The sequence below is a fragment of the Phalangium opilio genome, unplaced genomic scaffold (assembly GCF_054372755.1).
Source record: "Phalangium opilio isolate 3A_F unplaced genomic scaffold, DU_Popi_V2 ptg000217l_1, whole genome shotgun sequence".
Classification (NCBI taxonomy): Eukaryota; Metazoa; Arthropoda; class Arachnida; order Opiliones; family Phalangiidae; genus Phalangium; species Phalangium opilio.
In genome coordinates this window covers 13,884,713-13,899,123 of record NW_028324218.1, presented here as the reverse complement: position 1 = coordinate 13,899,123, position 14,411 = coordinate 13,884,713, and the positions used below count along the sequence as shown (strand labels likewise).

Here is a 14,411-nt window from a genome sequence, read left to right as displayed (position 1 = left end):
TTTTCAAATATCAAAACAAAATAAAATACATATTATTATTTAGTTATTTATAACTTCTTTATAATATCTTATTTAATTTAAAATAGGATATAATAAGATTAGAGGCGGCAACGAACGTTTTTAAATCAAAGCTTTATTATAAAATAAGTTTTATTTTTTTACGTAAACTTTTGTGTAAAATAGTAACAATTGTTAAAGGCACTTTAAATAGGAACAGTATTCAAATTGAATATCACGAAATTTTAGGAACTAAACCTTTAAAATTTTTCTAGACAATGGCTTGGCCTTATATTTCCTAACTTTCTCCATCCGATCAGAAACATCTTTAGCGTAATTATTTAGCAATGGTCTTAAATATTTCTCTAAAAGTAATTTAGGAAGATCTAAATTCACGCAATTTCTATCACATTTTAACGGCTTTTGGAAATGGGGCAATATGATTTCAACATATTTAGCTAAAACATTCTGTCGAGTGAAAAACGTGATTGACGATTGGACAAAATCTAACACAATTACAAGTAAACGTATTAGTAGCCGACTTGGATATTTAAGACCGCCATTATCATTAGCTTTAATTAAATAAAGTAGTGGAGTTCCGGACTGTGGCTGGATAAGTTTTTCTAAGCATCCAGGGCAATTTGTATTTTCTTCCGCCACACGAACTATATAACCGCCTATTAAAGCAACTGAACAACTTCTGATAGAAATCATGCAGTGATCTAAACAATAAGAAATGAACTTAACATTACGATCAGTTATCTCTTCTAAGTTTTATCAAAATATTACCGTTTGGAGTTACAAGATCCATTTGATTGAGTAAATTTTGCAAACCCCATGATAAAACTGGTTGCGAACTGGAAGTTGTTGCGTTATTAGGATTAGTGATATTAGATGTTTCCAAACGATTTCGGAAAGATTTTGTGTTGCTGCATAATATTTCTGAAAGTTTGATAAATATGATTTAATACTACGAATCAATTTCTGGTGAAAGTGGTTTGAAGTATGCTTACGGGATTGCAGTGTTTCTTTCAGGCATTTGTTCTGTCCTACATTGGAGTGCCCGGATGACTTTATAATTCCAATTTTGAGAGTTCTCTCAATGGATAATGTAGCAGCCCTTACGTCCATTTGATCATTTCGGCCTCCTGATTGACGGATATGGCTAAATGTCATTTCTACTATATCACTTGATAGCTTTCGAGTTAGTACATAGTGAAATCCTCCTTCGAGAAGATATTTGATTAAGGCAACTGTAGATTTTGTTGTTATTTGTATTGCTTCGTAAGTTTCGTCTGACAAACGTTCCATTTTATGAGTAGCATTATCTTGAATTATCGCTAAAAACGGTAGGAATTCTTCCTGAAGCCACTCGAGTCGCTCGTCATCCAATTCTGAGAATGGTATTTTATTTTCATTGCGAGAATGAATGGCGTGGGTTTTATTTGCTATGTCATGGATCTCGTACCATTTTCTTATAGTTTCCATAAAGAAAATCGTTGCTTCCAAGTTCTCTCTCTCACGTTCATCCACGAGACCCAGGTGTAAAAGTGTTTTTAGAGCCGAAGTTAGGGGTTTCGAGAATAATTGCACAGCCCGTAACACGTTCATTTTTTCTAGGTTGTTTGGAAATACCACTTTCCTTGTAAGGAAACGAACAGCTTTAACCAAATTTTCCTTTTGCATATTGTAAAGCTTCTTTATGAAGTCTGCCGAGATGTTTAATCCAATAAGTACCATGTCTCGTGACAGGAACAGCGACCTCAGATTTTTGATTAGATGACTCTGGTCAAATGCAAAAAATAATTTCCGTTTTGGGTCGAATGGATGTGGGATGACGTGAGTTAAAATTCCATTTCCAAATATTTTGTAAGCCATGGTGTTGACTTTTGCATTATCGGACACAAACCGTACAACGACAAAGCCACTTTCTTCTACAATCTTCAATACCTCCATGCAATATTTGTGCAATGTTACACCATCAGTATTTCTTGTAAAATAAAATGCAACTGGTATGCGGATATTCGCTCCTATTCCATGAAAGACAAAACACAAGAGATGTGTGGCTAGAGTATCATTTATTCCACTTAAGGAAGCAGAACTGGTTTGACCAAAAAATGTGTCCATGTTGCGATCATACAAAAGCTTTGGCTTAATGGACATTTCATCCATTACAAGTGAGCCTAATGTTTCATGGTCATTTTTTACTTTATCAAACTCTTCTTTCAATCTTAGTTTTACAAGTTTATTAATACCTTCTTCACCAGAAGAATGCCCAACGTACCTGGCTAACGTAATTCTGTGAGGTAGTCTCAGAATTCCTAATTCCCTTATGAAATTGTAAGCGCTTGAGGATTTTCTGAATAATATACAGCAGATTTTGAGAGTCGATTCATGGTATGGCATTTTCTTTTTCTGATATGATAATATTTGCTCCAACAGAAATGCAGCTTGTAAATCAGATGTACTACCTTCAACAACTTTACGAAACTGGACATTTACACCTTCTTTCTTCTCATTTTTCATTTCTTTATTCTCTTTTACAAGTCGTGAAACCTTCTTATTCAGCTTATCAATTTTATTTTTCAAATTGGAAATAACCCTGGACTGTTTTCTAGTTGTTGTTCTGCGTCTCCTACTCGTAATTGGAACAGACACTTGTATTGCCTCATCTACCATACATTTAGGGCCTATAGAATTGCTCGTGATAAATTGAGTTTCAGCCTCAGTGCTTGTATTTTCAAATAATAATCTTCTAAGCCTGGAAGCTTGTTTTCTTCTATTAAGGATTGGCGCTTGTGTTATCGTTTCTTTTCTAGGAGTAAAATACTGATTACTGATATCACAGTTGGTCTTTTCGTTCACTAAACTTGCATCTGATAAATATGAGATTTCATGACTATCTTCATTTACATCAACCGTCGCTACTAAGTTTGAGGTTTCTTGACTAGCTTCATTTACATCAACCGTCGCTACTAAGTTTAAGGTTTCTTGACTAGCTTCATTTACGTCAACCGTCGCTACTAAGTTTAAGGTTTCTTGACTAGCTTCATTTACATCAACCGTCGCTACTAAGTTTAAGGTTTCTTGACAAGCTTCATTTACATTTTGTACTTTTTGAGGTAACCTTTTTTTCCTGGGAGGAGATGAATAAGGATTCCTTGTATCATTAGAAGTTCCATTGAGCATTATACTAGACAAAGGCGTTCTTTTTGTTGCATAATCTCCTCGGCTTTCGTGACTACCTTTATCAACTAAAGCCTTGTTTAATTTGTCTTCAGCAAATATTGAAGGAATAGCGAATGCCAATAATGACTTTCTGGAACTTGAAATGCTGTAATCAGCTTGATTAAAGTGATCACTACAAACTCTTGCGCCAGGATTTTTAATATTATCCATGTATTCCCTTTGATCTTCGTACTTCTCCCCGAATATTGCACAAAGCCATTTAGTTCTATTTTCTTTATTTGGAATCCTGTGAAAACTTCGTTTATCAACCCCTTTCTTGTGCCAATCATTATTTTTGCATCTTGGAACCATACAGTAGACCATTTTAATAATTTTAGAGTTTCATGAACCATGAAAATACCAATTTAACTGAAAAATAAAAATAGTTTAAGGAAAAAACACCAAAAAGCCTAAGCTAAGTCTTAATTATACAACATCAATATGTAGTTCAAAATAGAACACCCTAAATAAAGTATGGTGCACAGTGTTCATGTACTTGAAACTAGTTACAAAACAATAACAATACCTAGTTACGAAACAATAAGCTAAAAATTATTTTTCATTTGAAATCAGTTCTTACCTGTTAAATGAAATGTTTTTTTTTTTTTTTTTTTAAGAGGTTTCAATGTAAATTGGGTCCCTTAAGGGTCCGCGACAAGGATGCGATTAGTCAGGTTTCAGTATGTGACTAATCAGGGAAGGAAATGAGGTTTACTTGGGAGGTGACGGAAGGGGTGTGGGGGTCAAGTCACCTCCGGCGGACACGGGGCAGTCGGCACCTATAGGGGAGGATCGCCGACATGTGTCGTATTCCCTCAAACTTTGCCGCCCAGTAGCTTGGCTTACAGGAGTGCGCCACACTCCCGGCAAAAGAAATGTTCATTGTTAATAAAAAATTTAGGAGACTGAAAGCCTCGTAGCAGACGCCTCCTACGCACATACGTCACCACCCCTAGTCCAGAACACGCCACCAAACGGTCAATATTCGCGTCCTTAAATTGCCAGTTTTTTTAAAAAAAATCCGACCAAGCACGGGCTTTAATAATAAAGGCGGCTATGCTCTATGTGATAACTTGGAGGATAAACGTTTGATTTCGGCTGCCATCTATAGGCCTACTTGTTAAAGTTAGAAACTCGAGATTGCTGTTCGTGGTTGGAAATCTGAGAGTGCAGCCACCTATCGGTGGAAATATTTAATTTTTTTTTTTTCATTGCGAAGTCAGTTGTTAATAAAAGTTCTTGTTGCTATAACCAGGAGGCTCCTAAAACTTATGCCCAAGTAAAAACTAGGGTACTGCCACAAGTCAAATTAAAACTAAAGCATACCGAGCCGAAAAACCGTGAAAGTACCTTTTGAATCTTGTGTTTCGCATTTCTCTTGATTATTTCTTTAAATAATTTTCTTTTATGGGTTTCTAGATACGTTGAATCTGATATTATTACACGTTGCATTGCTTAAAGCAGAAGCGCATGACATACGAAGTGATTTTCTAGACTCTTTGGTAGACCCGTCTTATACGGAAAGATTTTTATTCAAGTCGGCACTAGCCACCTATGGGGGGATACTGACAAGAACTGCATCGATTTATTAGGGTTGCCGTCTGGCGAGAATAAGGGGAACTATTTCTAGGCGGTGACATATGCGTACGCACCTACAAAATCCACCCGAACCCCACCCGCTTGGATTTCTCGGCGCGAGAGGAAAAATAAAGTTGGAAAGGGGGCTGACATTCCCCCCCCCTTGATGGTAAAAGCTTTCCGTATAAGACGGCCGCTATGTTATGCATAATAGAAAATCACTTCGTATGTCATGCGCTTCTGCTTAAAGGAAATGTAATAACGGAATAATCCGCTGAAGAGCACCATGTGTTTTAAAAGCATGGTTTTGCTAGTAGCTAGGAGCATGGAACTATCTAACGCTAGGGACGGTTCGCAGCCATAGAGTTTACATTATCGCCTCTGAAGAACGTTCGTTGACAAATCTCCCTTATTTTAGCCGACCCCTGACAAGAATTTGGTGAGTCAAAACGGAAAGAAATTAGGCTGTCGGCGCCACCTACTACAACATTTTCAAACTAATTTACCGGACCTTGACCTTGGACTAAAAGTTCGTCTGCTAAGATAAGGTTATCGACAGTTACTTCTACTTACAGTTATTGTGGAATCGGATATTTCATAATTATCTGACTATTATAGAATATAGGGCGATTAATGCGCAATTAGGTTTCTTATAAATATGGTGAGACACAAGATATGTGTGTATAAGGGTTGTAGAAGTGACAATCGACAAGCACATAAAGAATACATGAAAGCAGAAGTAAATGAACCGAAGTTACTTAAGACTCTAAAAACTGTCCAACACATTTGCCATAACGCGGGGCTTTAAAAAAAGCAGAACCTTTCATCCCTCCCTCGTCCTTGGCAGAATTATTGCAGAGGATTCTGGGACCAAAGACTATAAGTGACTGTGCCATTTAAGCCCGACTATATATTCTTTGTTCCGGTATGGTTGTTTTGAAAAAGTCGTCTGCTTGATCAAATTGATCTTGACGTCCAAGGCTTAGTACCTGTTGTTTACTTGCCGTTTCGCCGTTTCGGAACTGTATACCGATGGTTTCTGATTCAAGTTTGGGTGCAAATGTCTTTCCCTATTGGTTTTAAAGGTAATCCGGCATTGTGCTTATTATTTCCCTCGGAATCGTCATTATTAGAATTAGATTTCACCGTTTTTTAGTCAAAGATAAATCTCCTAAGAAACATTGCGTGGCAACAGTGGCTGTGTTTACACTATGCAAAGGCTTATCTTGAACTTCGATTTTTGGCGAGATTCGACTCTATTTGTTTCTATATGACACATTACCGATTTATTTTTTTGTTGAACTTTAGCTTCTAAGTAAAAATTGCACTGGGTGCTAACATTTTTGAACGACAAAACCATATCTTCTTTCAATTCTTCATCGATAAAGAATAAATCTTCTCTGAAGGAATCCGCCATTTTAAAATATACAAATTTCCGACAACCGACTTCCGTTTCCACACAGCGACCGTTTGGTGGCGTTTTTAGAATAACGGCGCTTGAGAATGGGGTGCAGGAATGGGGGTTAAATAAGGGGGATTATAAGTAACTTGTGTTTAACGAAGAAGCAATGGGGCTCCAGTAACTTCGGTTCATTTACTTCTGATGAAAGGTGTTGATTTCATTGTTTTGCCCAAGCCAAAGCGTACTTACGAAAAGTGTAAACAATGGATAGAATGGTTAGATAGGAAAGACTACCCAATTGAAGGGTAAATAAAAACACCTGAATTACAAGTAGAGCAGACATGTAAGCAGACTACGCCCTCCGATTGACGTGAGTCATGTGACTATTTATGACGTCCCCCCCCCTAAAACATTGACTCACTATTCCGGAGCTGCACCGAAATCCCGCTAGGGCCGTTGTCAACGAACGTTTTTCAAATTATCTTGCCTGCGAACCGTCCCTAGCGTTAGTTAGTTCCATGCTAGGAGAGACCAAATTCCAGGGTTGTTGATTTTTTTGATTTTTTCAAAAAAATGAAAACAAAATCGATTTTTTTAATTTAAATCGGATTTTTTTTTAATTTAATTGATTTATTTGATTTTTATTGAACTAATAGATAGGAAATTACCAACATGAAAACTTTTGAGTCAAAATTAACCGAAACCAAAATAATTTCCAGCAAGACAAACTGGTGTTCTGGGTATTGAAATATACCAAAATCATTATTATTTTTAATTTTAGATCTTTTCTAGTTAAGTTTCTTCTCGAGTTTCTTAAACTACTTCTTGGAATCTTAGAAAACATCGGAAAACATTTTTTAAAAATAAAAATATATTCTTGATTTTAATCAAATGATTTTTTTAAAAAATCGCCTGATTTAAATCAAACAACCCTGCCAAATTCTCCGTCAGTCCCCCTTTCAAAACCGGTACCGAGATGTAGCTCAGGATCAGAGTTCCACACATGCGCAATCGGCGCAACATAGAGGAAAGAATAGTCAGAGAAGTTTGTTAACGGCTGTGCACCGTGGTAGGTGGGCGCAAGAGAGATATATTTGTTACATTGATATCTGACATTCTGACAAGACTGTCACATTAGGCCTTGGAAATAAACTATAGCAGACGACGTGAAATTAAGGAAATAAGTGAACTATTTCTAGCCAACTTACGCATGTACCTTGTGTAAAACTACGCGAAAGTACCTCTACGGCGCGGCAAAAGACAACTCTTCCCTTCGCTTTGAATGGAGGGGGGGGGGACGGAAATCTTGAACCGACTATGGGGGAACTCATTTCTCATGTTGCGGGTTAGGCTTCTCGATCGTTCTTCACTTTCTGGTTATCTATGCGCTTTTGTTACAACTATGGAGAAACATCAATGCACTTTTAAGGAAAAATATTTTCACTAGAATAAAAACACTCCATATAAAATATAAAAAATATAAATAAAAAAATAAACAAGTTGGGAAAACCAAAATATTACCTCTCCGAGTCAAAAGGAGGCCTACTTACAAACTTATTTACCCAGATATGATTAGCTTTATTTGGGAAATATACATTCATTTCTGCGTTTCTGAAACTCGAAAATGGGCTTTTACAACCCATATTTATTTAAGAAATGATAAAGTTAAATCCTAAAGACAAACTACTCCCATAATTATACATTTAATATTGCAAAACTCACGAACTTAAACATATTTACTTTTATTGTTTAGTAATAAACAATGTGTATGTTCAGAAGGGAATAAGAGAGAAGGGAGACATTAGAGCCTACTTTGGTAACGAGAGTCCGACCAACCTCAAGAAAACCGCGAAAACTTTGCGCAAGTACACAGCTTTTAACCAATTTACTGCAAATATAGTTCTTTAAGTTCTCCGCGGTATCAGGCGGCCTATTTGTCTTAGGGCTGTCGATGTTTCGTTCTTGTGTAATTATAACCTCAAGTATGTATTTTATTGAAACAAATTTTTATTTTTTAATATTAATTCAGAATAATTAGTTTTCATCTATTTATTACCTTCAAATTATCTGATTTTGGTATGTTCTCAATTCCCGTGTATCTAAATTAATTGCACAGCTGGATTTCGTTTATCAACATGAAATTCGGCCATTTTTATCTCCTTCAATGTAAGTCAACCGAGACGTCACCTTCTTATGTGACGTCACAGCTAAGCCAGAAGTTAGATAGCCAATCAGTGAAGGGTAGTTGATTTGAGGTTAGTAAGACTGTTGTTACGAGTGTAAAGCATTATGGAGATATAAAGTGTGTCCCTTCTCTCTTATTCCCTTCTGGTATTGGAAATAAATTATTATTATTATTATTATTATTATTATGTTGTATTTTAAAATCTATATTTTAACACAAATATTCGCCTTTTTATTAAGATTTGAACGAACATTATCTATATCAACACCAATGTTGTAAAACAAAGCATTTTAAATTTCGCTCCAAAGAGTAGATTTTCCCGCCATCTACGTGTTGCTGTTGGAAGTAAAACATCCAGTGGTTACCGCGCATGTCAATGGGCGGGGCTTTACCTTTCCCCACTCGGTCTATATGCCACTCTAGTTGAAAGGTCATAAGGTTGGTTACTGAACTTTTAGGACATGGATCAATTGGAAAGTTGTTGAAATTTTAGCGACTGTAGGTTTTTTAGCCACATCGTATGATGTACATCTACGATGTAGGTAATAGTTTGACCTGCCCTGTTGTTGGCGTCGCCGTGAAAGAGTAACGCCTTTGGCAGTATGAAGGGACAGTGAATGGGAGAGGATTGAGGTGAGGTGGTGATATTTTTCGTTCGTGTATTTTAAAAGGATATGGATTATAATAGAAAGATTAAGCATTGAATTTAATTGTACTAGTATGGTTAAGCATTGTGAATTGCGTTTTACTTTGCTCGATATATTTCATTATTAGCGTTAGATTTAAACGCGGGAAATCCCATACCACCACCCTACAATGACAGATTAATTTTAGACAAAGGCTTAGTGTTAAGAAACTTCGATTTTCTCGAAAACCTTAAATCTCGAAGGATTAAAGAAACAAAGACTAGCGAAGAACGGTTTGACAATGGACTGTATGCGTACACACTCGTGCAACTATCTGAAAAGGTTTGGGAAGACGAGGAACTCAACTGAATTAGAATACCAAGAACCACAAGTCTTTTACAACCGCCAGAAACAGGGCCTTCATAAATACAACGTGGCCACGTGGGGATATTTTGGCGCGAAATAAGGGAATTTCAATATAACCAACTTTACAGTACTACCAGCCTATTTAAAGGGAATCGGCGCCAATATGTTGAATTGGAATTAGTTGTTTATTTCTATAATAAACTATCTCGTTATACGACGTCTCTTTTACTTAATCCATGCTACTCCATTCTTAATTATCCTTTATTTTATCTTTTATGACGTCTTATTCCCGCTCCATACTTAACCATCCTTGGTTCTGTACAACGGGGAAGCATTAACGATCCATTGCACTCTTTGTAAATAGTAAATAAATAATATTAACACTATATTTATTGCAATATTATTATTATTATAAGAAGCATAACAACAATAAGTGTAACACTCAAGTCTGCTTTTGTTTGCTATTCTTCGGAATTGCTAGCATATTGAGTCATAGTTTTTCAAATCTGAAGGACAATACTTTTATTTTGCCTTAGTAACAATAAATTCATTGAAGAAACTCATTTTTAATTGGATTATGCCGTTGCAATCTCACTAGAATAAAACAATGCGTGTTATAGTCTTATCTTAATTTAGCCTTTTAAGGTAAGTTTCATCGCGTTACTAATCTCGGCTGATGTTATTACACAATGAAGTGAAATTTTGTAAGCTGATAATGACTTTGAAAGATTAAATTACTTCAGTCGTGTCCATAGCCTTATTAACGGAAATTAACGCTAAATTCGGAATATTTAGTTTAATTGCTTAAAATTGGTTGAAATAGATATAAGATTGTTTAGTGAGAACATTGTAATGATGGTTTAAAGTTATTTTAAACTGCGCTGTTTTTTCGCTAATCTGAACGCGTATTGTTCAAGATTCCGCAGATGGTTTGTGAAAAGGCTTAGCAAGATAAAAAGTAGGTTTTGATTTCAATATTTGAAACATTCTTTATAATTAACGTAGTCATGTTGATACCTAGTTCTTAACGAATAGAAATTGCACTCCATTAATGGCGAATGAAGAAATTGGATAGAATTATCAAACGTCACGTGAGTGATTTCAGTGCTATTTTAAATAGAAACATGTTTTTCACTTTTAGTTTAGTTTTCAATGAATTTACATGTTTTTTTTTGGTAGTGTGAAATTATAACATAAGCTTTCTGTGGTTGGTTTTCGAGTTTCTGCGGAAACTTAAGAAATTCTACAATGGAAGGGCTAGGTAGGATATTTTATAATACGCTTCGAACGTATTTTCATAGTTCTTTAAGCTAGATGGTCATAGTGCGAAAATGGTGAGGGCAGGAATGGTTTAGTGCTTACCTACTACAGTTTGTTAATTGTGACCAATTTATGTAAAGCCTTAACACGGGAGAGATAGGCTCGTCCTATGACCTTTCCCAATCGGGAATTGGTGGCATTAAGTGTGGATTTTCACGGTCAACTTTTCTGTCTATATTTTTGACTGTTTACAACTCGATAGAAAGTAGAAGAAGAATATTCGATGTAAAAATGGGGGTAGCGACACTGAGTATCGTGACATAGGAGGTGGACCCATAGCCGTCTCTGTGCCCAAAACGTCTATAGCGCAGACGCCGAAAAGCGAGATGAATGGCAATGTTTTACCCACGTGACCGTGTCTTTCCCTCTTACCAGAGCCGTCGCCAGGGTCAAATTTTAGGTAGGGCCACGGTAGGGCACATATTCGGACGAATGCACCTAACTATCGATGCGTGTGCCAAGTCTTAACGCAAGATTTTTAACTGAAAAGTCTGGTTCAAGATGATCCATATTAGAAAATAACTTAAAAGTTCCTACTGTGAAGAACAGGACGCATCATTTTGCCTCAGATTGTTCAATTAAAATCGTGCTATAAGCATTGGTATACTCATCGGGAATTGGGGGGATTAGTATTAAAAGGCTGTCTACACAAGAAATTAAAAACTTTGTACTATTTATTAAAAATTAAGCGAGAGAAGAGACAATGTCAACGAGGTCTTAAAACAAATTAATACAAGGGTTTAACTATAAATTAAATTACGCAAGTCATAACAATAACATGTAAAAGAAGAAAATAAATTGAAGTGTGGATTTCCGACTACCACTTGAAAATTCAAAGCCGTCAGCTTTTACCATGACCGTCAATATGACGATGCAAGTTATCGCGCAAAGTTAAAAAAGTTGGTTCTTTTCCTAAAAAAGTGTCTATGTTACTGTGTTAAGTACAAACAAAGTTTCAATGAATTTTGAAATAAAAACTATTAGTTTTAAAATTCTGAACCTTTGCACGATAACACAAGTAGAATAATCTTACACCAAGTTCCTATGTAAGATTTTATGCCGTAGCCTCTGTGTCTGAAAGTTCTGACGTTAAGCTTTTTAAAGTTTCCAACGGAGCTCGCGTGAATGGAGAGATAAAATTTCTAAAATCTCGGCCACGACCGAGAACGAGCTTTTGAAGCAGCGCTCCACAGCGGTGGCTAATTTTTTTTATCTGAGTAAGTTCAAGCATGGAGGGCTCATATACGGTGTTTACGTTTTTTATGGCAACGGCGTATCGTGTGGAGTGCTAACGTTTTTAAAGAGGGTGATTAAGTCGACATAATGGATAAATTAGAAGCCGACAGAATTATTTTTTTCTGGCACGGATATACTGAGTTTGTTTTGAGAGCCCTAAATCCGTTTCGTTATTTGTAACTTGCTCCGCCGTAACGTAAACTCCGATCGTCTAATAAGATCTCCGTCTCTCTATTGGCCGAGAAGCTCATCGCAAGCGGACCCAACCTCCAATCCAAAAATTGAAGTTTCGTACCTTTTATAAGGGGGTGGAATTTTTTTAGTGAGAGCCAGCTTTTCGCGGCTGATGTTAGTTGGCGCCGAGAAAAAATGTAAGGAGAGAAAAACTTTGGGTGTTCAACCACTAGAGCTCGGCATTATCGAATAAATTATACGCTTTATTTTATCTTTATCCGAAATCTAGAATTATCCACAGAAGTACCATGTTAAATCGCATTGTAACCGCCAGTTTTGTTTGTAAATAATCGGTTAATCACTAATTTTCGGATAATGGATAGATAATTCCGAGCTCTATCAACCACCATATACTCTAGAGTAGATACATTCGGCCTAGCCTTGGGATATCAAGTTTTAGGAACACTCGAGATGAGACGTTCGTTAGAGAAAACCTGACACACAATACCCTCATTCCTAAGCTGGAAAGCTAGGTCCTTGGTGTTAGATTATTCACCTTGTGACGATAATTTAAAGCCCTTCAATATACTTTTCACTAATATTTCAAAAGACTCGAACCAGTGAAACCGTAAAAAAACATATTTCCTCCGACTCATGGCTAATTTCCGTTATAATTTTATTTTTTTGTAAAAAAAACTATGAAATGTGAACTTTCCAAACTTGGCAAAAAAATAAAATAACCTTACGCTGCATATATGTTAAGAGATTTGACCATAAGCTAAAATGTGTATCAATAAAAAAAAGACTAAACTAACATTAAGACAGGAGCGGTTAGGTTTGTAAACGACAATAAATATTCCAAATGACGAAATGTTTATTTCCAAGTGTAATTTAAATCCAATATTAATATTTTGCGTTCTTTAATTTAGTATGTATATTAAAAATGATTTATTTAACATTGGCAGGAGTGGTTGGGTCAGGTTACGTTTGCGAATTAAAATAAATATGTCAACTCGCATTCGCGTAGGTCTATTTCAAATAAGATCCCATCTTACAAAATAGAGCCCTGATACTTAGTATGATTTGTTTTTACCTTTTCCAAAATATGTGAATAGTTAATTGCCACGTTTTCCAAATTATATAACCAGCTTTCACCTTTTCCAAAATATTGGCCCTAATAATTAGTTGCCACGTTCAGAATCATCCAATGTTGCCAAAGTGCGGATAATTTTGGTAAGGTTTTAGGCTCTGTGGGAAAAACGTAATTTTTTTCCGAAATCGGTTAAATGTTGGAATTTCACTGTTTAAGTGTTAAAAGTTCAGACTATGCAGTTAAAATTAGTGCATTTTCCAAAATTTTGCTCGGTTAAATAATTGCAAGAGATATTATGAAATAAATTCGGTGATTGTAAATCTGACACTGGAAAAAGAGTAGCATGTTTTGAGAATTTTAAAGCTTTATAGCGTTTTGGCGCGTTTTGTACATAATGTCAACGCCATGCGTAGTGTATTCCATATAAAACCTAGTAGGAAAACATAGTCCAGATAAATGTGACTGTACCCTTTTTTCCATATTTTAGCTGGGGGCGGGGCTAAAAAGGACCTGTGGGAAATGTGGGGAATTTTACAAATAAAGGTGGGAAAATCCACTTTCAAACATTGGCAACACTGGAATCATCTGCTCTACCGTCTACGAAGAGTGTGCCAATTTGCCAAAGCTTGGCGAAAACGATTTTTAATGCCAGACAATAATTTTTTAATTTCGTTTTAATGATATGGGATTTATAGGCACTATCACAGGCCAATAGCCAGTTTAAAAATTACCTGGGCCAGTTTAAAAATAAACGCTTTGGGGTCTACTGGCCCTGGTGGCCACTTAATTAATTCAAAGTCTTTCCCCCTCAAGATTTTGGTTAATTAAATAAATACCATGTTAATCCCTAAAACTGTCTCGTCTTTGCGTCTTTGCTTCTACGTTGTTAGCTTGCTTGGCCTGAATTGTGTGTGGGAGTAGGATTATGGGTGGGTTTCCTCTGTCTGTCTACACTCTACACATTGTAGAACCGTAGATGAAGTGATTTTTGCAGTTAGCTAAAGGGAAGATAATCTCTCTGTAGCATAGACATATAACACTATATGCTCGGTAGTCTTGTTTGGGTCTGGTCTAAAGAAAAGGCAGCCTGCTGCCTTTGACTGTATTAGAGTCTATGGGAAGATAACAATGGAGTGTCAACTCCCTCCCTATGGGTCGAATTTTTTAATTTAGCATTACTCAATAAAGACTTATAGTTCTTAATTT

General features: G+C 36.2%; 1 protein-coding gene and 1 long non-coding RNA gene across 2 annotated transcripts; one reads left to right on the top strand and one right to left on the bottom strand.

Annotated features, from left to right (window-relative positions):
* Positions 1 to 202: 202 nt before the first annotated feature.
* On the bottom strand, positions 203 to 2,379 carry LOC149616723 (uncharacterized). The gene is made up of 4 exons (XM_089856290.1): positions 2,282 to 2,379; positions 1,011 to 2,027; positions 787 to 939; positions 203 to 719 (listed from the first exon to the last, which is right to left on the bottom strand). Exons 2-4 carry the CDS (start codon positions 1,951 to 1,953, stop codon positions 250 to 252), a joined length of 1,566 nt encoding a protein of 521 aa, XP_089712416.1. The 5' UTR covers positions 1,954 to 2,027; positions 2,282 to 2,379; the 3' UTR covers positions 203 to 249.
* A 3,408-nt stretch (positions 2,380 to 5,787) lies between these two features.
* Positions 5,788 to 6,309, top strand: LOC149616722 (uncharacterized). Its single transcript, XR_016375943.1, has 2 exons — positions 5,788 to 5,888; positions 6,112 to 6,309. It is a non-coding gene; the product is annotated as an uncharacterized LOC149616722 (long non-coding RNA).
* Positions 6,310 to 14,411: the final 8,102 nt, after the last annotated feature.

Coding starts and splice junctions, on each gene's coding strand:
- LOC149616723 (XM_089856290.1), bottom strand. CDS start 1,953: ATGGAGGTATTGAAGATTGTAGAAGAAAGTGGCTTTGTCGTTGTACGG. Junction 940..1,010: donor GAAAGAAACACTGCAATCCC/GTAAGCATACTT, acceptor TCAAACTTTCAG/AAATATTATGCAGCAACACA. Junction 720..786: donor GGATCTTGTAACTCCAAACG/GTAATATTTTGA, acceptor CTTATTGTTTAG/ATCACTGCATGATTTCTATC.